This window comes from Hippocampus guttulatus, chromosome 10, assembly GCF_054856545.1.
Source record: "Hippocampus guttulatus isolate MCC_2025c chromosome 10, RoL_Hgut_1.0, whole genome shotgun sequence".
NCBI lineage: Eukaryota > Metazoa > Chordata > Actinopteri > Syngnathiformes > Syngnathidae > Hippocampus > Hippocampus guttulatus.
Window position 1 is genome coordinate 18,642,193 of NC_141270.1, and position 25,900 is coordinate 18,668,092.

The 25,900-nt window shown below is 42.3% G+C and overlaps 1 protein-coding gene across 2 annotated transcripts in view; it reads right to left on the reverse strand.

The window, feature by feature from the left end:
- ttc27 (tetratricopeptide repeat domain 27) overlaps nt 1-25,900 on the reverse strand; it is an 81,265-nt gene that overhangs the window by 33,221 nt on the left and 22,144 nt on the right. For both annotated transcript variants that reach the window (XM_086122516.1, XM_086122515.1), the window contains exons 3-9: nt 25,346-25,475; nt 24,436-24,576; nt 20,072-20,174; nt 15,927-16,085; nt 14,076-14,206; nt 6,293-6,405; nt 479-545 (exon numbers count right to left, since the gene is read on the reverse strand). In XM_086122516.1, the coding sequence (XP_085978642.1) occupies nt 479-545; nt 6,293-6,405; nt 14,076-14,206; nt 15,927-16,085; nt 20,072-20,174; nt 24,436-24,576; nt 25,346-25,475 (844 nt within the window). The remainder of the gene's footprint in view (nt 1-478; nt 546-6,292; nt 6,406-14,075; nt 14,207-15,926; nt 16,086-20,071; nt 20,175-24,435; nt 24,577-25,345; nt 25,476-25,900) is intronic.

The window sequence follows — 25,900 nt, forward strand, 5'->3', positions numbered from 1 at the left end:
AAGTATAACAACAAAAAAAAGACAGAAAATATTTAATTATAAATATCGATTTGTGCACATAAAAATAATTACAGTGTCCTCCACGGGGATCAGAGTAAAGATCTGTCCTCCCATCCAAAAAAAAACTAACTTAATTTTAAAGTTTTCAAATGTTGACAGGTGATATTAGGAGGCAGGTTGTGTTGAACCCTTCTGGGTATGGGTGAGACTCTGTTTTGGGGAAAATTAAATTGAACAGCCTACTGATTAGAACATTCATTTTGTGAATTTATATTTTCCTGAAAAAAAATATATATACAGGTATATATAATTTTTAAAGGATTCTTGGATGGATGGTCATTTTTAAAAATATATATTTAAAAACTCATATACCTCCTGAAGTGCATTCACGTCACCTCAGGGGTACACGTCGCCCCATTTGACAACCACTGATTCAACAAGTACAGCTGTTAATGTTGATATTGTGGAAGCTACTTACTGATGTGAAAGCCAGAAGTTCTTCTTGTGTCAGTTTGTGGACAGGGTTATTCTTGTGAAAATCAGTGCTGAAAAACACAGTGTACACAAAAGTCCAGAGCTGAGTCAAATATTGCCCAAGAAAAAACTAGCATATTAGTTCAGACATTCTGCTTCAAGCCTCACCCCTCCAAAAAAAAAAAGTGAGGAAACACCTTTGCCAACAACATCCCAAAAATTGTCATTTTATGGTGTGTGTGTATATGTGTGGGTAGCCAGAAAATGACATGACAGCTCTGATTGCGAATCCATCTCCAAGCAATCTTGCAGGCTTCCTTCACTTGACTTTGTATTCCGCCTCTCTAGCCACAGATGTCATTCAGCCGATGAGCCGAGTGGTCTCACATGGATGGCATGTGACGGCTCGGTGGTTTGAATCCAGCTCAATAATTTCATTTGTTTCGGTCTAATTTTAACTGCGCAGATATTGCTTTTCAGCAACACCTCCCACTTGTTGTCATGTTGTTATAGTATTTTTTAGATTACTTAGGGTTATTATTATAATTTTTTTTCTGCATTCTAGAAGACTGTAGAAGATGACACCACTGCTGTTTTCATCTCTCTCTCTCCCTCTTTCTCTTCCCCCACCCCACCTCCCTATTTTACCTTACAAATTAGAGCAGTAGTTTGTTTAATTTAACCCTTTCAGGGACAGCGGTTACTACAATGGACAGCTTATCAGGTTACAGGGTGCATGAAAGGGTGAATCAAGAAGACTCATCAAACAGTTTGCAGTTTTCTCAGTCCATTCCTTTTTAACATTTTTGGTTCCCCTGTCATGCCGTTTCAGCCCAAGCCAAACTTCTGCCATATAGTTGATCACTTCCCCATCGCCTCGACTGCAAAGTGCTTTTCCCGGATCTTGATCTATAAAACTGAACTCCACCAGTGGGCATCCATCAACCTGTTTCTCCAATCAGGATCGGTACCATGAATTCTTGATCCACTGAATGGAACCCAGGCACTGTTGGGCTCTCTCTAATGGATGTCTTTTTCTCATGCCATACGGAATTAAATTCAAGGCACACATGGGAACTTCCTTAACTTTGAGAAATTTGTGGATGCATTTCATCTGAATTGCACGACACAATAAAAGTCCATGGCAGTCAAAGCAATTTCACAAGGCATGCTGACGACGGTAAAAGGAATGTTGCTTTATGAAATAAGACATGATTCCGTCACTCTTGAGAGATTATAGGGGTGTTCACACGGCAAGATTTGGTCCGGTGCTACGCAGGGGCTGCTCCCGTAGAGCGTTCACACGTGCAAATTAGCTCCGGCGTAGCCCCGGAAAACAGCTTACACCGGACCAAATTTGATCCACCTCAGGGAGGTGGTTTAAAAATTTGCTCCGGAGCAAATGCTCGTTTGCGAAGCAGCACCGATGTAAATTTGCACGTGTGAACGCAACTGGGTTAAATTTGCTCCAGAGCAAATGCTTGTGAAGAGTACGTACGGCGAGAATGCGTTGCTTTCATGCTCTGTCGGACTTCCGTCATGTGTTTGTTTAATAACGACACAAGACTTGGCTGGTAACATCTTTCCTTTTGTAGGAGACTGGACTGTCTCGGAGTTGTTTGTGTAGTTTGTTCATTTGTTGTGTGTTCACAACCCCCCGCCCTCCATTTAAGTGATTTCCTCTCTTGATTTTCTATTTGGCGCATTACGTGTTTGCTTTTCTGAGTGTCATTGAAGTCATCGTTGATTTACGTTTTCGGGGGCGGTCACTCTCGAGCAGAAGGCACGGAGACCGAGAAGGAGAAGGACGTGCCTGTCCAGTAGTCGCTTGAGTTGTGCATACGTTTTAAAAAGAACCAACACGACAGCTCATTTGTTTTCTGTCGTTTTGCTCCGCTGCAGAAACTGCCGTGTGAACGCAAGTGGGGCTGCACCGACGCTGTGCCGGTGCTGACACGCTCAGCGGCTTTGTACGTGTGAACGCTCCACACAATTTGCTGCGGTGCAAAATATATCGCAACAAAATACATTGGTGCAGCGCCGGAGCAAATGTGTGCCGTGTGAACACCCCTTATGTTTTTAGAAGAAAAATGTAGTGACACGATTCATGCAAGGTGACCTCAACTGTCTTGATAGAGGAAAAATCTATTGAAAGATTATCCATCCATTCACTATCTGAACGGCTTATCTTCACAAAAGCTAAATAAGCATATTTGAAGACACAAAATGTCTCTTCTTGAGTAAATTAAAACACATTTTTGTATTGAAATAGGGACTTCACAACATTTGTTTTTTTTATGGTACATACATACCAACAAAATATATCTGGAAAAAACAAACAAACAAAAAAAAAAAATAAGAACCCAAAGCTAGAATACAAACACATTAATGGTGCCATTCCATGACTTTTTTTCTTCATTACAATTGCTTTATCATCTTTCATTTTTAATTAATAATTTTAAAAAATCTATATGGAAATAATTTTAAAAAAACAGGGAAAACGGCTTTCCTTTGAATGGGAGCTATTGATACGTCTTGTCGCCACATATACACAAACCTTCTTGGTGTCATCATGGGTGTGTATGGGCATTTCAATTAGGAAAAATCCGAGTATAGCGTACACTAAGCGTTTCTCCAAAAGGAAACAGTTTACCTTGCTAAAAAATTAAAAAATAAATAAATAAAGGCAGAGTGTTTTGCATGTTTTGCTTTCGTGCTAGTCTTAAAAGCAGCAAAAGCAAAACAAAGCCAAGATTCCAACAGCCGGACCATGACCAAGATGCTTTTGTTGCCGTGCTGGTCACTAACTATCACTAGTTGCAGCCTGGGCCTCAGCAACATGATGATATTGTTGCGCGGCTTCGGCTCATTTGGTCGAGCTGGTTGACCAGTGACTGTTGACACGAGCAAGACCAGCAAGAAAACACAAAACCATGCTGGTCAACAGTTTTTTAGTTTTTTGTTAGCAGGGTATTTCTCAATTCCTAATGAGTGATAAACAGCCATCATAATGATGACAAATTCAAATCAGCTCCTTTCTGGAGGCTTTCGAAGTCCACTGCAAGCAAATCACTGTACTGTTCTGTATGTTTAGGTAAGGCTCCATTTTTGAATTTTGATATTTCCTTGAGGAATGTTGAATTGTGATGCTACATTTTGATTAAAGTTAGGGGGAAAAATTCATCCATCCATCCATCCATCTTCTACCGCTTATCCGGGGCCGGGTCGCGGGGGCAACAGCTTTAGCAGGGAAGCCCAGACTTCCCTCTCCCTAGCTACTTCTTCCAGCTCTCCCCGGGGGATCCCGAGGCGTTCCCAGGCCAGCTGGGTGACATAGTCACTCCAGCGTGTCCTGGGTCTTCCTCGGGGTCTCCTCCCGGTGGGACATGCCCGGAACACCTCACCAGGGAGGCGTTCAGGAGGCATCCGAATCAGATGCCCAAGCCACCTCATCTGGCTCCTCTCGATGTGGAGGAGAAGCGGCTCGACTCTGAGCCCCTCCCGGATGACCGAGCTTCTCACCTTATCTCTAAGGGAGAGCCCGGACACCCTGCGGAGAAAACTCATTTCGGCCGCTTGTATCCGGGATCTCGTTCTTTCGGTCACGACCCATAGCTCGTGACCATAGATGAGGGTTGGAACGTAGATCGACCGGTAAATTGAGAGCTTCGCCCTTTGGCTCAGCTCCTTCTTCACCACGACAGACCGATACAACGTCCGCATCACAGCAGACGCTGCACCGATCCGCCTGTCGATCTCTCGCTCCCTCCTGCCCTCACTCGTGAACAAGACCCCAAGATACTTAAACTCCTCCACTTGGGGCAAGATCTCTCCCCCGACCCGGAGGGGGCACTCCACCCTTTTCCGACTGAGGACCATGGTTTCAGATTTGGAGGTGCTGATTTTCATCCCAACCGCTTCACACTCGGCTGCGAAACGCTCCAGTGAGAGTTGGAGAGCCCCGTTTGAAGGAGCCAACAGCACCACATCATCTGCAAAAAGCAGGGATGCAATACTGAGGCCACCAAAACGGATGCCCTCAACGCTTCGGCTGCGCCTAGAAATTCTGTCCATAAAGATTATGAACAGAATCGGCGACAAAGGGCAGCCTTGGCGGAGTCCTACCCTCACTGGAAACGATTCCGACTTACTGCCGGCAATGCGAACCAAACTCTGACATCGGTGGTATAGTGACCGAATAGCCCGTATCAGGGGGTTCGGTACCCCATACCCACGAAGCACCCCCCACAGAACTCCCCGAGGGACACGGTCAAACGCCTTCTCCAAGTCCACAAAACACATGTAGACTGGTTGGGCGAATTCCCACATACCCTCGAGGACCCTGCTAAGGGTGTAGAGCTGGTCCACTGTTCCACGGCCGGGACGAAAACCACACTGCTCCTCCTCAATCTGAGGCTCGACTTCCTGACGGACCCTCCTCTCCAGCACCCCTGAATAGACCTTACCAGGGAGGCTGAGGAGTGTGATCCCTCTGTAGTTGGAACACACCCTCCGGTCCCCCTTTTTAAAAAGAGGGACTACCACCCCGGTCTGCCAATCCGGAGGCACTCTCCCCGTTGACCACGCGATGTTGCAGAGGCGTGTCAACCAGGACAGCCCCACAACATCCAGAGCCTTGAGGAACTCCGGGCGGATCTCATCCACCCCTGGGGCCCTGCCACCGAGGAGCTTTTTAACCACATCGGTGACTTCAACCACAGAGATAGGAGAGCCCACCTCAGGGTCCTCAGACTCTGCTTCCTCCAAGGAAGACGTGTTGGTGGAGTTGAGGAGGTCTTCGAAGTACTCTGCCCACCGGTTCACAACGTCCCGAGTCGAAGTCAGCAGCGCCCCATCCCCACTGTACACAGTGTTAGTGGTGCACTGCTTCCCCCTCCTGAGACGTCGGATGGTGGACCAGAATTTCCTCGAAGCCGTCCGGAAGTCGGCTTCCATGGCCTCACCGAACTCTTCCCACGCTCGGGTTTTTGCCTCGGCGACCACCGAAGCTGCGTTCCGCTTGGCCAGTCGATACCCGTCAGCTGCCTCTGGGGTCCCACAGGCCATAAAGGCTCGATAGGACTCCTTCTTCAGCTTGACGGCATCCCTTACTGCTGGTGTCCACCAGCGAGTACGAAAAATTCAGCATTAAAAAATATATATATATGAAGGGGATCTAAAACATTTTCGAGCAAGGGCTCAGCCATATTGTTCGCAATTAGAACGACCATAGTACTGTGAGACTGTGACATACAGACATGGTATTCTATTAATTTGACTGTTGATAGTGTGTGCTTTGAACTTAACTTTAACGACGGTAGCCCTCCCCATATTTGCAATTCGGCACCCGCAGATTCGCATTTTCACAGATGTTTTTTGTTTCTTCGGTTGTAAAATACTGTATATTCTTAACTATTTTGACATAAATTGCCCGTGTTTGCAGAACACGCATATTGAATGCTTATCAGCATTTTTAAGCGTTGGAAGAATTTTTTTTGTGGGGGTGTGTGTTAAATAAATAAATACATACATACATACATATATACAGAGAGAGAGAGAGAGAGAGATTCCCTCAACAATGATTTTCATTGAGTGCCAGTTACACGTGGATTTATGGTATTCGCGGGTATTCGAGTCTCTGTTCAATTGTCCAAGTGAGCATCTCTGACACTGACCCAATCCCTATTCGCGGGGTTCCACTGTAACTGAAATGTAAGTCTACGTTTTGGATGATAGCGTTGAGATAAAGCGGGAAATAACACACAACATGCTGCTCGTGTTTGCAGGTCGCGTGCTCATCCAAGTGTAGAAGACCTACCAGATGCCCAGGATGACTGCTTGCTCCTCCGCAGTGAATTGCGGCAGCTTGTACTGCTCTGGCTCTGCTAAATTAATCTTGTCCAACACTGTGTCATCCCCAAGATTGCAATCCTGTAAGTACAAAAAAAAAACCCATCCGTATGAACGACTGCATTTGAACAGAACAGACTATGGTAGAAAAGCAAACAAGATTTTTTTTGTTGTTATTAAAATATTGTATTTTAAGATGAAATCATGCTCGGTGGTATGACTCATTTTTCTGTCGTCTGATTTTGCTTAACCCAAATGGTGTAGTCAATTGAACAAATCTTAAAATTGTGAATGACACCAAATATAATTTCTGCAAACAAATCAGTTTGTACAGCATCAATAATGTGTGCATGAATTCTTGCTCCTCTATGACAGAGATCCTGCAAAATTAGCGCCTCACAGCAGTACAGAGTAAAGCTTGCATTTAGTGCTTTTTATAAATAACGTAAACATTTTCTAAATTCCTGGAAATTGAACAATTTTAGGTTAAACAAGACCTCTAAACAAATTAAATGATTGGCAAAAATAATAATAGATTAGTTGTCGATTAATCGTTGCACCTTGAATAAATAGCCAACCATGCAGACAAAAATTTAAGCGTTGGCCAAAACTTTCTCTTCCTCCTTGTTTTTGTCACACAAATGAACATTGTGCCAGGGAACCCCCCCCCCCACCCCCGCTGCTCCCCCCCAAAAAATTTTTTGTCAGAAGAGTAAATAAATCTCCTGCATGCAACTAAAATATGGAAATCACAATCATGCAAATCCGAATAGAATATTATTTTTTCAAAAAACAAAAAAGAAAAATCGCAGGATTAACAACAGACACAAATGCGTTTGTTGCAATAGCAGCAAACTAAATCCTCCATGGTAACCTCTCGGTATATTTTTTTAAGAGGCAGCTTCTCCACCGGGGGTGTCTACTGTCTGTCCACACGCACTCATTTCTCTTGCACGGGCTACCTCAGTTAATGGCTTTCGCAGTTGGTCAACAGGGTCCTTTTTTACCATGCATCATACTGTTCATGTCTGACTGTTCAGGAGGAGGCCAGTGAGATCTTTGAAGTCAGTTTGCAGTTTGAGATCAGGAATTTCATCTGTGGGGTTCCTGAATGAGTGTTCTGCAAGAAGATTTAATCTCTGCTGCAGATATGTTTTGTTTTTCCTTCTAAAGTTCTGGATACCTCTCAAACAATTGAACAGAACGTCAAGAGTCATTGCCATTCAAACAGAGCACGGGACTTCAAAACAACGCGACCTACTTATCTTGATGCAAAAATTGACATGAGTTTGAAACAGAGCAGCATCAAGCCCCAGGTTGATGACAACTAAAAGTAGTTGCTCTGCGAGCCGGGTGGAAAAGGCCACTCATCCTTACATTGTAACAAGATAAACTGCGGCGTCCAGCGCAAATCATTCAATAAAAATAAATAAACTTTTTACTCCACTGCAAAAAGGCAGCATATTAGCCAATGCAGTTGAAAGGCATCCTCTTTTTCAGTCTGCTGTAGTTTCTGCACTGCGCATATGCAAACTGCTTTGGACATGCACCTGGTTCCATTCGTGGTACATTTAAGCACAGGGTTTACGTCACGACGCGTTCCACAAACGCACATACAGTACAGTCAAACCTCGGTTTTCGAATGTCTCGGTTCTCGACCAATTCGGTTTTCGAAATTTTAGATTTTGGTTCTCTAACAAACTGAGCGCACTTGAACGCACCATTTGACTCCTCTCGCCTTCCTTACACCAGGAAGTGATGCTTCCTCGTGTTGCTTTCCATTGTTAGCAGACGTGTTCAATAAACATTTTTATTTTCAAAAGAGCGTGGTTTCGGTTTTCGAACAGCCTTCTGGAACGGATTATGGACGAAAACCGAGGTTTGACTGTAGTACACATGCCTTCCGGTCGATGAACACGTTGCACACATGTGCATTCACGATCCAAATGGTGATCACGTGAAAATCAAAAGAAACAGCTCCTGTGCTGGTTTTGAAATAGGATGGAAACATTCGCGTATCTCATTCTTCAATTCGAACTACAGTACATGAGGCAGGCGCTCATTTTGGTCAACACTTGCATGCCTGTTTCTTTCCTTTTCACTTTTATTTAAAAACATTTTTGCTTTTTCTTTTAACACAATGTAAACAGAGTTACCTGTTTAAATCAACTTCAGAAGTCATGGCTGCCCATCAGCTGCACGTTTTGCTTTACGTTTCGTCAATTTCTTACTATTATTTCCTGTTTACTGCTGCTTTCATTTATTGGCGGATTGTGTTTATTTCAGCTTTCTAGCCAATGTTAAAAGGAGGATTCAGACTGACTAGAGTCGAGCACATTTCTGCCACGTCTGATGGAGTAAATTTGCTCATAGTTTGCAGGTCTGTCTGTGTACAGCCCGGTCCCAAATGAGCCGAGGCTCGGTACCGGTCCGTGGACCGTTGGTTGGGGATCCCTGCTCTACGGCGCACCTTCAAAAAACCTCAATGAACTGCAAATACATCCAAAAATTTGCCGCTCACCTCCTCACCCGCACCCGTAAACACATCACCCCTGCCCTTCAGATGCTCCATTGGCTCCTCATCCCTCAACACATCCAGTTCCCAAAACTGTCATTAGTCACAATTACTTTGTGATTTAACAAGAGGCGGCAATTACTTTTTCACATAGGGTCATTAGGGATTTTTTTTTAGCCTTCATAAATTAAATTGGCATGAAGAAACTGCATTTTAAACATTTTCTTGGGTAGTCTCTGTGTGATATTAAAATTGGTTGGATGAACTGAAACCTTCATATGTGATAAATATGCAAAGAACACATAAATCAGGAAGGGGCAAATACTATCTCACAGCACTATAATTGGTAAATGGGCTGTCAGTTATATCGTTTTTTTTCTACCTTTGGTACTCAAAGTGCTTTACACCGTTTCCCCATTTACCTACTGATGATGCAGCGTCAGGAGAAATTGGGGGTTCAGTATCTTGCTCAAGGACACTTCGACAAGGCCGCAATGACTGGCGATTTAACCCCCAACCTCTGGTTTGGGAGATGACCACTCGACCGCTGAGCCATGCCGTCCAAAATAAATATCAAAATGTTTTTATTATTATTGTTATTCTCATCATCATCATCATCAAGCAGTAATCCACCATATTAAGATCAGTGGCTTGAAGCCACTCCCCAACAGTTAGGCCTTCACTCTTTTCCCAGTTTAATTTGGCTGAGGACATGCAGAAAGCTTTTTAATTATTTCTGCTGAGGCGCTGAACGTCTTTCTTATGTTTAATTAAAGCAACACCAACATCATCATCGTATCAAGATAAAACTGTTATGGTGTAAACCCCCAGGAAAAACAGGCCACAAACACAAGAATGGATTTTCTGAAGGACGGGTTCCAGGGACCATGTATAGAGCATCGCAGGCAATGCACAAGCCTGCCATACACCTTTATGCAGCCAAAAAGGAGAACACAAGCCAACAATGATCTGATGAAGAAAAAAAAAGCAGTGAAGGAGAAGAAGAAAAACGTCAGAAAAATATTGGGTACAAAAGAAGAGCACCATGAAGAGGAGGCAGAGAAGGTCCCAAATACACTCCAGTAATAGTCATTGTTCCCAAAGAGCGAGTATAAGCCTGTGAGTAATGCTCTATGCTATGTTCGTATGTGTGACTGTGCCGTGTATTAGTAGCAATTGTTCGAAAGTTTATAATTACAAGAACAGCAACGCTCATTTCTGTTTGGCCATCGATTGCATTTTGCATGAGAGGTTAGCATTAAGTTAGCAGACATATGTTATTTCACCTTACAATGGTTTGGATGAACATTTTGTTTGCAGCAAGCGCACCTGTCCTCTTTGGAAAACTGTGTGAACGCGTCATTTCATTTCCTGAAAGAGATGAGGTACAATAGTCTTCCAATTCTTAACAGCAAGACGGCGCAATGGGGGGAAAAAAACGTTCAAATGTGTGTTTTAATAAGTTAGTAAGATGTGGGAGTAGCAAAACAAAACAAAAAAACTTTTGATCGTCACAGATTTTCACCTGGTGGGCCGGGAAAATAACCCCCTGATAAGTCGCGGTTCAGTTCGGGGTCCTACTTCTCTGATGGCTCTGATAAACTATGACCAAAGTCAGAAAGATCCAATCTTTTACAGGCAAGTGTGAAACTAATCAAATTCCTGGTAGCAAGAATAATCTTCCTAAAAACAGTTTACACAATCAAGGAAAGGTTCCATGTCAAGTTCAAGGTTAAGTGCAACGTGACCATGACCTGGCGGACTGAGAATTAACAGACATCCAGTTTTGCATCTCGGATTCTGTTATTGTTTGGTTTGGAAGGTACGTTTGTAATCTTTTAATTACAATCTTAAATCATTTTGTTCAGTGTAATAATTCCAAGGAGGTCCCGTTCCGCTCCGGCATGACTCTGCCTCAATGCACAAACCAGGGTTCACAAAGTCATGTTTCGATGAGATTGATGAGGCCCTCTGCGCAAATTGATTTTGTTTCGTTGCTCTTGATGTATTATTTGGGGTTCCAAATAACTTTGTCCAAATGTATGTACAGCGCAGATGATATATGACAAGTTCTAGCCTGGAAACTTTTGTAACTGATTAAATAATTAAACGTAGTCCTTCTGGTTTTCTTTCCGTTTGAATTTGAATCCAGAGAATTTTGTCAAATGACGGCCTTGATTGAACCCACTTACTCCTTCTCCCCCAGTAATGAGGACATTACTGGTCTGAGCGCACACTTTAACAAAAAATACAAAGCAAACAGGTGGAACAATACGTGTTTTTTGTGGTGTCTTATCACTCGGTAAAAAAAAAAAAAAGTGGTACGCATCTGACCGCTTACATCAGATTTCCCATCGTCCCCCAAATTATTTGCCCTCTTTGTCCCACTTTGACAAATAACATTGTATAAACATATTTGAGCAATCTGTTAAAACCCGGCTTTCAAGGCAGCTCTTTCAATTCTATTTTTTTCCCCAATCATAAACAAAACAACTGTACAGTGGTACCTCTACTTGGGAAATTAATTGGTTCTGGAAGAAATGTCTTAACTAGAAAATTTTGTTAGTAGAGACGCGTTTTCCATGTAAATGCCCTAATCCGTTCCAAGCCCCCCAAAATTCAGACCGAAGTGTTTACCTACAGTATATATATGCATCAAAATATGTAACAAATAGATTTTACAAATTAGATTATTGCACAATAAATGGGAGTTGTGCATAATGTAAGCAAACAAAGAATAGAAGAAAGAATAAAAATGATGGTCATTTAACTGTTAACTGCATCCTCATCCTTTTTTGCCTTCTGTAGTTCATGTTCTCTCTTAGAAGTGGTTTTCGCCTGGCGTTTTGGAAAGAACTGATTCATGGATGTTTGCTTTTGTCGACTTTTAACAATCCTTCGAAAATGTCCAAGGCAAACATTAGCATAGTGAGCGATCGCCCGACTGGAGAACAAATTTTTCCAGGTGATTCACATTTACGTAAAACTATCGGAACGCCTCATGGCCCGAGGGCCGAATGACGAGGACGCTGTATAGACATCTATTTATCTATCTGCACACATAGACACATTCGGTGCAGTAGAGGTCCCTCTTAGCCAATGGGATGCCAGGATAATGCTCGTTAGTAGCCAATGGCAGAGCAGCTCTAAGTATGTTGCGTTCAGGAAACTCGGAGCTGCGAGTAGCGGCCCATACTGTATTTTTACCTTTCGTGTCTTGAAATTTCTTTCGTAACAAGAGGCAATATTTTCCTGTTGAGGCGTTTCGTAACTTGAAAATTTCACATGAAGGGACGTTCGTCAGTACAGGTACCACTGTACGTGACTTTTGTCTGCCACTCCTACCTATGCAGGCTGTCTAAATTGTGCTTTTCAAAATATTAAACATAAGTAGTTTATTAATGACTATATTTCTGCAAACATCAAAGCAGCCAGTGTAGTCAAAAAGTTTGGAGATCCCAATTTGGCACAAGGGCAATGCATAACCACTGTCAGTTTTGTGTTGTAAGTGCGGTCTGGATCCTTGAGGGCAGCACACGTATGGACATTAATCAGAAATTCCAATGAGCTGCAGTAGGTCAGAGAGTAACAAATGCATGGAGCAGAGCAAGCAGATTGATGTTGACAGGTAAGAGATTTGATATTTATGAGAGTGGCGGTGTGGATTTTCAGGGTTACAGTATTGGTGAAAGAAGCAAATCTGAAAGTGTGCTTTTCTTAAAAGTGCGCTTGAAATAACCGTCATGCAATTACTGTAGAGCTTGGAAGATTCAGTCTTTGTGGACTGTCAGCCTTCTAAGTGCATACATATGATATCTGTAATACCTAGGGAACCATATGTCAAACATTTTAAAATATAGATTATTCATTTTCCTCCATACGGAAATTTATGCCAACCAAAAATGGGTAATTCTTTGTTTCAGTGATGCCAGTGTGCCGCGGGACGTTATCCAATGTCAATTATTTTGGGAAAAAAATACCTAATTTAAAAAAACGAACGTTTTGAATCATGTTCTACGTTAGCCCCACACGGAACCAGGGAAATTAACCAAATATTCTTTGACTAAATGACAGAAGGGATACTGTATATTTATATATCATATATCCACTTTTTTGCATTGTTTAGCGAAGTGGTTGTGCCGTGAATAAGTGACTTAGCTCAGTAAAGGTTAGGGCAGTGTTTCCCTACACTGCCCTAAGGTATTAGTGTTGGCCCGATACCGAATTATGGACTTTGATACTACTGCCATACCGGTACCAAAGTGATAGTATTGCAAAAACTGCAATAAAGAGGAGTAGAAGAATAGCTTCCAGCTCAACCACTTCATGTTCCTTTTATTTGTTTTAATTCAAACAATTACTGTGAGGATAGAAACTAGCAATAGATCTCATTTGATTAAAAACAATCTATTTTTTAAATAATTTGAAATCAGAAAAAGTGATGGTAAAATATGACATGAAAAAGTATTTCCCTTGATAATTCTGACTCATTAAACTTGAACTCTCTTGCCGCTGCTCTATTTCCGTGTTCAACTGCGTAACCTGCCTTCAGTTTGAACTCCGCGTTGTAAGCATGTCTCGAGCAAGGAGCCATTTTTTTGGGGGTTGACATGTTACCGTAATGACTACAGTATACCCAAGGCGCATCGGATTTTAAGGCGCGCTGAGCTTTTAAGAAAATGGAAGGCTTTTAGGTGCGCCTTTTAGTGCGGAAAATACGATGCTGCTCGCACTGGGGGCGGGGAGACTGGCAGGGGGACAGACAAATCGCACTCGTCTTTGCATTTGCAACGTTGTGAAGCACAACAGTGTTGATATTCGTCTTTAACCCTGGAGAACCCAAGAACCCTTTTCTTCTTTGGAAAATGCTGAATTATACATTAAATGACTGCTATATGTTCACTGAACACCAAAATATATGTTTTTTGAAATATTCTATGCTTTAATCCTAATTTAGGATTTGGGCCAAATTTGACCCTTTGGGATTTAAGGGTAGCATTTGAGTAGCAGAATTTATAGGGGCCAAATTTGACCGCGTGGTTTCTCCAGGGTTAATCCCACTTGAAACACAGAGCAGAAATTGGACATTTGTGGTGGCGGTCATAATTTTGCCACACAGACGATGCATTTGTGGCACGCGTCAATGACGTGCCGTCATCGTTAGTAGGCGTCCCCATCAAATGACTACTTCTCTCGAATATAGGCTGGCCATCCCTGCTATAGAAGTACCTCATACCTTGGGGAGTAGGGCTTGCGGTGTTGGTGAGGGACTCGCAACAGGTTGATCCTGTTCCTGCTTTCTCTTGACCTCAAGGATGAGCTGAGCCAAGTACTTTTGCTGGAAATAGGTACGTTTTCCCAAGGCACCTTTATTGACCAAAAACAAACAAACACATAAATATGTTACTGGGGCTCATTTTATCCAATCAGTTGAAAATGATGAAGTAAAAAAATGTGAAAGCAATGGTCCCATTGAGTTCCAAAAATTAGGCTGAACTGGATAGCAAAAAAGGGGTTTCAAACTAATTGGCCAAATGGCCGATATTAGCCGATTGTTTTTACCTTTATGCACTCCAACAGCAGTTGTACACATCTAACACTGGTTATTTTATTAAACATAAATCTACACCATAATATTGTATCCTGAAATATACTTTATATCACGAAATTTGTTGATAAGGCCATTCTATGGACAGTCCATTCAAAACAAAGCAAATCTTGATTTTTTTTTTTTTTTAACAGGCAATGCTTTGGTGAGCAATGGAAGGAAATTGTGCAAGGAATTGACCTGGATAACACTACTATACACACAACCCGTGTTAAAATATGACACACATTCAACGACTGTTAACAGAATCGCACATACAGGTATAAATAACAAGGATTAATGCCCTTATAACATCATTAATGAAATACATTGTGCCACGCATTGCATTCTGAGAATTGAAGTTTTTTAAAACCACACATTTGATGATAAAGATGCTGATCCTCGCTATTTTTTGTGAACAGGAACCACGGTGTCTCGCAAATAGCGAGAAATCGCATAGAATAGACAACCATTGAAATGCATTGGGGAGTTATTTGATGCTTTATTTTTTTTGCTGCCAAAAATCGCCATTGGCATCAAAAAATCCATATTGGTCAGGCCCTACCAATTATATCTGTCAAACTGGCTCTTGGGTTGAAGTGAATTAAGTCACCTCCCACCATACAGCATTTGGATCTCAAATTTAACCTGATCAATGGCTTGTATTAGAGCTGGGCAAATGACATTTTTATCTTTTTTTTTGTAATACTACTGTATATTTTAGTAAATCGATATTTCATTTTAATGCTTTTTAACTTTAGGCTTGTCCCGAAATTTCACCCAAAAGCCATCCCTTTTTGTGAGTACTGTAGTGTATTTATATGTATAGACCCCCCCACCCGCCCCCATGAATTTCAATGGCCATCAGTTATACACAGATTTTCGCAATTTTCGGCCCCTGTACCTTTCTCCTGTGAAAAGGGGCTCAACAGTACTTGAAAAAATACAAAATTTTTTAAATGAATGACGAATATTTTTTAGTAATCCCGATTTCAATATCAACAAAAATAATTGTGATGATGATTATTTTTTCCTATGATCACCCAGCCCGCGCTCGTATCTCCAAATATTTGTAAAGACCTTTTCACAATGCACTTAGCAATGCGGAGTGCGTCGTTGATGGACTCATTCATGTGCAGAAGTGTAACTAGTTGCCATGTGGAACATAACCATTAAGGGTGAAAGCTATAACCATCTCGCACTCAAGCCACACCACTCCATTAACAAATATTCCATGAAAATAAGACTAATCTCGACAAATTTAATGGAGAATTCTGACATTGAACGAACAAAAAAACCTAAGGCTTCGAGACAAAACCCAAGTCCCTCGTTGATCTCTGGTGCTTTTTTTGGGATGCAAACCATATTTTCCATATAAGATTTAGCAATGAATGGACAAAACAATCAACAGATTAAGCAATTATTAGGATGATCATTGGTGGCAGTGCTAGTTATAATAAAGGGAGGAAAGAGAAAACAAGGTATTTGTACGCATCATACCAGTCATGTTGATATCAAGCAGTGAGAGCTCCTGGGCTTTCTTGATGTGTTCCTTGGCAGCCTGGTATTCGAAGTAGGTCAGACTACAGTAAACACACTCCAAGTGGAACTGGATTGCCAGATTTCTCTGCTCAGAGAACAGAGACTCGCATTTCAGCACTGTAGGGTTAGGAAGAGGAAAAATTCATCACAACCAAAAATCTGTCAGTGTCATTTTCTTTCCCCCCAAAAGTCAGTCAACATGTTGATCATTTTTATTGATGTCTATGTACAGGAGGTCCCCGAGTTACTCACGTCCAATTTAACATTCGTACATACGAATAATACTGACTGATGTCCATAAATGTCATAAATGTTCATAAAATGCCATATTTTTAACCGCACGCCACATCATACTGTACAGAACTGTAATTCCCCTTTCTGCCGTAACCCACACCATGCAGTCGTTTGCAATACTTTTGTCAGCAACGGCCTCCCCAACAATGAAAGCCTCACCTGAACTTCAATGTTCAAGCGGGCAATGACAATGAGATGTGGAAAAGTGTAAGTGGGAGGAACGACATGCCCCCGCTCATCAGCACCCCCCCCCCCCCCCACCCCCCAACAACTCAAGCGGTGTTCTGTTATTGGACTTCTGTATTCATCATAGAATCCCATAACAAACACTATGTTCAAACATTAGGGTGTCCATACGTGCACTTGGCACCACGATACCAAGGCCGCAGTTCGGTGATCAACTTCGTGGTTGCATCATCGAACTTGCCGCCGCATGTCTTTGACTCAGTTGAAGAAAGGTGCAAAGCTGTAATTGGTCTTTGCCCGGTGGTGTGCTGGTTCAGATGGTGGGGTAAGATCCAGTTCTCACCTGGCATATGCAAACATATTGTGAGGGTCCACCGAGGCAGTTGACCACAGCTGTGGCCATAGGTGGTTGGTGCCTGTCGTGGCGGCAATCCACGCCACTGATAAGGGATACCGTCAAGCTGAAGGAGGAGTCCTAACAGGCCTTTTTGGTCTGTGGGTCTTTCAAGGCAGCTGATGGGTACTGACTAGCCAAGCAGCATGCAGCATTGGCGATAGCAGAAGCAAAAATCAGGTGTCTGATTAGTTCGGTGACACCATGGAAAATGACTTCCAGATGACTGAGGAGATTCTGGTCCACCACCCAGGGTCTCAGGAGGGGAAAGCAGTGCACCATTAACACTGTGTATAGTGTATCGTGACATTGTGAGTTAATCGTGAGTGTACTTCAAAGACCTCCTGTATTCTTCATTTGAGGAAACAGAGTCTGGGGATTCTGAGGAAGACTCTCAAGTCTCTGGGATTGAATGCACCATGGTGGGCACAAAGCTCCTCCGTGAAAAGGTCCAGGAGTGGATGATATCTGTTTAGAGTTCCTAAGGGCACTGGATGGTGTGGGGCTGACCTGTTTGACACACCTATACAATATCGTGTGGTCATCGGGGACGGTGCCTCTGTATTGGCAGACCTGGATGGTTGCCCCCTTTTTAAGAAGGGGGACAGGAGGGTGTGTTCGAACTACAGGGGGAATCCCACTCCTCAACCTCCCTGGTATGGTCTATTCAGAGATGCTGGAGTCAAGGGTTCGTCCATAAGTCGATTCTCAGATGCAAATGGAGCACTGAGGATTTCGTCCTCACCGTGGAAGTTCCATGAGGGGGTACTCCGGTGGTACCAGGTACCACGCCCCCTGACACAGGCTGTTTAGTCCCTGTATGACCGATGTCAGAGTTTGGTTTGCATTTCCGGCAGTAAGTCGGATCCGTTTTTAGTGAGCCTTGGACTCCACAAAGGCTGCCCATTGTCACCAATTCCGTTCATAACCTTTATTGATTGAGTGAGAATCTCCATCCTGTGCATTGAGAGGAGCAAGATGAGGTGGCTTGGGTTTGAATATCCAGATTTTGCTAAGTGGCTCCTGGTGAGGTGGTCTGGGCATGTCCCACTGGGAGGAGACCCTTTGGAGGACCCAGGACATGCTGGAGAAACTATGTCTCAAGGTTGAGATTCTCCCGGAAGAGCTGGGCGAAGTGGCTGGGGAGAGGAAAGTTTGGGCTTCCCTGAAAAAGTTGCTGGCCCTGCAACCTAGCGCCGGATAAGTGGAAGAAAATGTATAGATGGATGAAATTCCATCCATCCATTATCTGAACTGCTTATCCTGTATGGGGTAGTGGCGGTGCTGGAGCCTATCCCAGGTGGTTTCAGGCAAAAGGAGGAATACACCCTGAATTGGTCGCCAGTTCGTAGCAGGGTACATATAGAGATGAGCAACCATTCACAACATCACTGAGTGGGAACCGATCCCACGTTGCGTGCACACAACTTTGCCAGGTCTATTATAGTCCGTCAAAAGGAATTCACCTTATTTTGATGTACGTACTTCAGTAGATTGTGGCAAAAAACATTGTGATTTTTAAATAAGTATACTAGGGAGAAGACCATGCTATTTAATCGGGAATTTCTCCACTGCGAGACTAATAAAGGTTTTCTTATCTTAAGTTTCTAAACTCCTGCTTCAAAGTCACTGTAGTACCATCCCAAAATATTGTGCCAAAAAGAAAAACTGCATCAATAGTTATCAGTTTCCTACAGTTACTATATATCCTATTAACAGCGTTTGTGCTGTTTGCATCCAAGTGTTTTGTCTAACCACATCAATGTGTGATTTAGCCACAAATAGTAACACACAATTACCGGTAAATACATTTTGGAAGGCCAATTCATTGATAAATTGCTTGCTGACAAAACAGAAGAGAACCTCTTCAACAAAGAGTCCCAATTGAGATATTAGTTCTGGGCAGGATTCAGTCTACTGTTCAGTCGCCAAACAAATACCCTTCCAATTGTGCTAGAATTTACAATTATGATGACAAAAACCAGTTCCTCAAATATTGACAATAAAGACAAAACTACGTACTACCAAGAGGACATCTAGTAAAGACATTAACTGAGTGAGAGAGTTGAATGAAGAGGTGGATTTGTCTATCACATGATGATCCTCGTTTGTGTTTATATGTTTGAATTACAAACCACAAAACTCCCATCAAAGTTTTTGCTGTCAACATGTGGGATTTAAATAACCAATTAAGTTTGCTGAGTCCCATCCACGCGTACAAAGAACAGAGTTGCACACTCCCGGCAGAACAGCCAAGAGTTTGATGTTAAAAAGGCACTGGACACCCAGCACAAAGATGAGGACTGGAACAAAATTAAATCATTGTTTTTCATCTTCCCCTCTGGGCTATGAGTTTCTTTCCTTTTTTCAATTTGATCTGACAATTAATTAGGCTCTATCAGGTAAAGTGACTGTGCCCAGCAGAGAAGTGAAAGACATCATCGGAAATTACTTCCTTTCATCTCGATGCAACATTAATGAGGGAAAGTAAGTTCATGGTGCCAACAGCAAGTCAGGAACGAGAAAATCGACATGGCAAAGCTCTAACTGCAGTTTAAAGTCATCTAAAATAAATTTAGATGTGAACAGAATTTTGCCTTTACTTTCTGCGTCGATATACCTCCTCAATATACAAATGGAAACTCTGTGGTCAAACACAATCCAATCAGGCACGATGGACCTTCGCTTTGTTTGAATTTCGATAAATCCCTTACAAAGCCATGCAAACAGGAATAATCCATTCCATTGTCCAAAAACACACCCACACAATACCCCCCACCCAAAAAACCCCCCCGAGATGCTATTTAAGATGAGGTAAACTGTGGTCTTGCACGCTATGCTGGCGCATCGTGTAATTTTATACATGACTGCAGTCTTCCTTTTGAAATCGGTGTTGCAAGAAAAAGGTTAAGAAGGTGAATTGATTGAACCTCGTCGGCATCTGGCATGCATCAGGCATGATGGCAGTTCAAAAGTTTATATTTGTAGGAAATTTAGGAGCATTCTGCTTCAGAAGCTCCATTGTAAAAATATGTTTCAATTCCTAATTGACCTAATTTTTATGAGCAGCATGACTAACTTACTGAATGTAAATTAATAAAATACATTTCCGAACCACACATGGATGTAATTATCTTGCTATTGATTTCAACAAGTTGAACTTTTCAGCACACAGCTCTAATTCTATTCTTCACCCATCTGATGGTAATATACATTGCGAAATGTAGACCTTTTTCCATGCTCATGAGAGACAAGTTGAGGAGCTGCTGAGAACACGCCTCCAGGATTTGCTGGTGCAGGTTGATGTAGCGCAGAGTCCACCAGGAGAGAAGCTGCCAAGAAAAAACAAACAAACAATTTAAATGGGGGGGGAAATAACAATATGTTCTATGCACCCCCACTAGTCTAAATACGGCATTCAGATTAATATTGTGTTTGTGGAATGGGAACTGAATCTTTTGATGGCAGCGCGGGCACCCTTGCGGCTCCTCTTGTTGTCTTGTTTGTTGAGAGGGAAGAAATTTCATCTGTGCTGTATGTTGCACATACTGCACATTTGACAATAAAGTTGTACTTGACTTGAAGTACCTCCTCAATAAAAAATATGAACAGCAAAATCTACTCGTTTTTATCCATCTTTACGAGCGAACATTTTACCACTTGCTATGGACTGAAAATGTTTTCGGATTTGGCTCAGGTGACGTTCACAAGCTGAACCGTGATGGGTCATTCCCTGAGTAAGTGTGAGATCATTTTCAGTCCACAGCAACTGGAAAAATGGCCGCCCACTGACATGGATAAAAGCAGGTGGATTCTGCTGCTTAATTCATGTTCCACAAACGCAGTATGAATCAGAACACCATATGTAAACTAGTGGGGCCGTAATCTAGCATGTTATTATAAAGAACTTGGATGGAACACTTTTTTTTCCATTTATTAATATTTAGGAAGTAAAAATGTCAATACTGGTTAATTGAGAACAAGACCATTCATAACGGTCAAGCTGTGGTGACATTTGTTACTTATTTCAATAGAATACCCGATAAAAGTAGCAAAGAATTGGCTGGTAGTAAATTTGTCCTCAAGATTGGGAAAACACACGCACACACACACGCGCACACACACACACACACACACGCGCACACACACACACACAATGAAAGAGTCAATTCAGTACAGTATTTGAATCAACTGATATGGTATGGGTTAGTCAACCACTGTTGATAAGAAAAGCAAGCTCATTCGATTGCCTCAGTCGATTGCCTGAAAAGGCAACATTTTTACAATCAGTGTGATCAATCACATCAAATCAGACTGGGTACTTAACTACTGGTGAGAAATTCAATTGATTGATTGAACATAAAAAAGAAAATGGAAGAAAGAAAGAAAGAAAGAAAGAAAACAAATCATCAATAATTGTCATAGTCCAACTTGGTTTTCGCGTTCAAAGGGAGTAGGAAGAAGTGCAAAACGTGCCAAGTCCGACAACCTTGTTCACATGTCAAATTATTCCACCAGTAGGTTATTCATATACAAAAAGGGTCCCGAAGTACAACAAAAACAAACAAAAGACACTTCTCAACACAAGTTGCTTGTGAACTCTTTCAAATATACCGTACATGCTATTTATGAAAACAAACAAATAAACAAACTCCATTAAATCCGTGTACTGATCATTCATTCAACAAGGGTACACTGAGACACCGAGTTATTGTAATTCATGTTATTTTAGTCACGCTGCCGAGAACTGTCCGCATATTTTTTTTTAATACAGTGGTACTGTACTTACGAACGTCTCTTCATACAAAATTCATCAAGTTACGAAACGTCTCATCAGAAAAATATTGCCTCTAGTTACGAAAGAAATTTCAAGATACGAAAGGTAAAAAATCAGTATGGGTTGCTACTCGCAGCTCCGAATTTCCTGAATGCAACATACTTATAGCTACTCTGCCATTGGCTATTCCCGAGCATCTTCCTGGCATCCCATTGGCTAAGAGGGACCCAGCACCGAATGCGTCTATGAGTGTCGATAGATCTATGTGTGTTTGTGCAGCATCATCGTCATTCGCCTCTCAGGCCATGAGGTGTTACGATAGTTTTACGTAAATGAGAATCCTCCAAAAAAGTGTTCAACAGTAGGGTGATCGCCGACTCTGATGATGTTTGCCTTGAAGATTTTCGAAGGATTGTTAAAAGCCGACAAAAGCAGACGTCGTCGATCACTTCTTTACAAAACGCCAGGCAAAAACCACTTCTGAGAGAGAACATGAAGTAAAGAGGGCAAAAACACAATGAGGATGCAGTTAAAAGTTAAATGAATTTTTATTCTTTAATCTTTGTTTTTACATTATGCACAACTCTCATTTATTGTGCGATAATATAATTTGTAACATGTATTAATTACATAAGGGGTGTTCACATGGCAAGATTTGGTCCGGTGCTACGCCGGGGCTGCCCCAGTAGAGCGTTCACACGTGCAAATTAGCTCCGGCGTAGCCCCGGAAAACAGCTTAAACCGGAGCAAATTTGATCCACCTCAGGGAGGTGGTTTAAAAATTTGTTCCGGAGCAAATGCTCGTTTGCGAAGCAGCACCAATGTAAATTTGCACGTGTGAACGCAACTGGGTTAAATTTGCTCCAGAGCAAATGCTTGTGAAGAGTACGTACAGCGAGAATGCGTTGCTTTCGTGCTCTGTCGGACTTCTCATGTGTTTGTTTAACGACACAAGACTTGGCTGGTAACATCTTTCCTTTTGTAGGAGACTGGACTGTCTCGGAGTTGTTTGTGTAGTTTGTTCCTTTGTTGTGTGTTCACAACCCCCGCCCCCATATAATTTATTTTGTGATTTCCTCTCTTGATTTTCTGTTTGGCGCATTACGTGTTTGCTTTTCTAAGTGTCATTGAAGTCATCGTTGATTTACGTTATCGGGGGCGGTCACTCTCGAGCAGAAGGCACGGAGACCGAGAAGGAGAAGGACGTGCCTGTCCAGTAGTCGCTTGAGTTGTGCATACGTTTTAAAAAGAACCAACACGACAGCTCATTTGTTTTCTGTCGTTTTGCTCCGCTGCAGAAACTGCCGTGTGAACGCAAGTGGGGCTGCACCGACGCTGTGCCGGTGCTGACACGCTCAGCGGCTTTGTACGTGTGAACGCTCCACACAATTTGCTGCGGTGCAAAATATATCGCAACAAAATACATCGGTGCAGCGCCGGAGCAAATGTGTGCCGTGTGAACACCCCTATAATTTGATACATTTTTATGCTTTAGAAAACATTTATGTCTGAATTTTCGGGGGCTTGGAACGGATTAGGGCATTTACATGAGAAACGTGTCTCTACTTAAAAAAAATTCTCGTTCAGAAATTTCTTGCGGGAACAATTAATTTCGTCGGTAGAGGTACCACTGTACAGCGTTGCAGAAACTATGTCCTGAGAACAAAAAGTAGAAAATGAGGACACCGGATCAAAAAAAACTCATCTGACTGCAAGGGCTTTGAGGAAAAAAATAGGCGGGGAAAAAAAAAGGATGAAGAGAACTAACCAAATCTGGCTCTTAAATATCTTTCCATGAGCTGAGTCTTGAAACAATGTACTTTTAGTATCAATTAATAGAGTCGCCCATTGTTTTGCAACAAGAGCAGCATGTAAGAAGCTTTGCAATGTGTCAAGGAGGTCCTGCATCGTTGCAAGAGTGAAATGGATCCACCATTTGTCTCTCTCAGCTAATCAATATCCTGACACACACTAGCCAAGAATGTTCGCACATGCTCTCAAAATGTCAGCATTTGCATGGATATTTGTCTTCTGGCCTGACAGCGCTTCCTTTTCAGCTAGTCGAGGTGTGAGGTGCTGGCAGGGGGAAAGTAGCGAGTGGGTGAATTTGAGCTTAATATGCACAAGGGCTGAGCACGCACGTGCGTGCACGTGCGTGGACGTGCATCTGGAGGTTTAATTTACCTGGTCCTATTCCCGCATGCTTGGCAGACACCGGCAGTATTAATTAATTTCCTCAACGTCCATTCGTATTTAAAGAGCAAATTAACATTGAATCACCTCGGACAGAAAATCACTGTTGAACTTGTATGTACATCAGTGTTGCCGATGTCAGATCAAGGGAACGTGACAATTATTTTCTGCCCCGTGACGTGACGTTGATTTGCACTCAAGCATTAGCGATGACTTATGGCTTGCTGAGAATGGAGAATAGGTGCCATTTGCAGTTTCTTCAGTTTTGGTATTAGCGGAGAGGGAGGATTAAGCGGATGACAGAAAATGCCATTGAGTTCCTTCCGACAAAATTAGAAGCTGCCTTTTAACGAGCAACGGTGTCATTCTAAATCCATTCAATGAAAGACAAAGTCATTAGCTGTTAGCCCGCTGGACGTTCTTGTGGGGAGGATGAGCTACTTCTCACGGCACATTGGATCTTTCCAACTCGACTCTGTCGTCCCAGCGTGGTTAAAAAGTAAGATACTGATGTTCAGCTGTGATTAATCCTCAATTACAAAACTTGATGCGACAAAATAAAACACACACACAACACTGGTTAAATAAGAGTTGTTGTTTTTTTAACGCCAGTGATCGTTTACCTGAAAACTTTCCATCTTGGAAGAGCATTTGGTGAGAATAACCCTCGCCAGCAGGAGGAGGAATGGGTTGGCCACCAGGCTGTACACGGACTCGCCGTCCAGGAGCAGGCACGCATGGATATTTTCCACTATGGACTGGGGCTGGAATCAAAATTGCATCGGAAATTACGCTATCAAGCTTTACTACAAGATCAACGACGGTCATGTGCACGCGTGTGTGTGTGTGTGTGTTCAATGTTCTAAAATGTTTTAAAATGTTTCACTTTTTGTTTTGTTTTTTGTTATTGAAAGCATTCTAATTTATATTTTTATAATTTTATTTGAACAAATACAAATCAAACACATTTGAAGTCATTTAGCTGTCAGCTATTATTTTACTGCTTTTTACTGATGTTTGAAGTGTTTACCATTGTATCATTTCCTTTTAGTCTTCTTTTATAGTTATACAAAATAACTGACCTTGTTTTGTCAGCCTCTGCTCTTTGCAAACAAAGTTGTTACAGTAAAATAGTGTGCAAATATATCTTCAGTCGCTGTCAATCTTTACATCATAAAAAATTATGGTAGGCCAAGTGAGATGACTATAGCGAATACGGTCATGCTGTGCTGCCCCAAAAAAAGGGTACGACCAATTCTGTGCTGGTGCGACCACTTGGAAAAGCTGGTCGCACCAGTGCGATTAGTCCAAAGGTTATTGCAGAGCACGGTTGCCACATGTATCTCATCTTGCCGGGCCAAAATCAGTCACGCTGGATGATTTAACTTCAACTACATGAGCACTGGGACCAGTTTCTGTGAGGCCATGTAAATGTACCGTGATTGAGGAATAGAAAAATCTCCAAAGGTTTTGTTAAGATAGCAAATAGCTGAAGGTAGAAGACAAAAATGGTAACGCAATGTTTTGTTGTACCTCAGACGAGAGCAATGCCGAAGGCAGAATGTCAGAGAGCTGAATGGAGAGTGGCGGACCGGTCCAGTTGCTTTGAACAAACATGTGGAGGCACGAGACTGCCAGGACCATCACGATCAGTTCTCTGAAGCTGCAAGGACAACACAGTCTTAACAGAGTTTAGAGTGAAGGTTACCTCAGGGTTTTTAGTGGGAAGAAAAAGCGGAGTTTCAAAAAAAGAGGAGACCGCAGCTCTTTGGAGCTGCCGTTACACTTTACAATTAACGTGCTTTAAAAATTGGGAATCGGCGACATGCTTTGCTGCCTTTCGATTTGCTTCCTTTCTGCGTTGATGGAGGGTGATGGAGGAGAGGAAACGGAAGCAATCATGACGAGCGAAGAGGAGGGGCAATATGTGCCACATTCATTTCATTTATGAGCCGTTTTCGAGCTAGCGTGAGGAAGGGCCATGTTAAGCTGTCCTTAATGACAATTAATAATTCATGACGAAAGGAAGAGAGACTCTTAATAGGAGCGAACAAACACTTTTAACAGCTTAGAGTTCACGCTCAACTC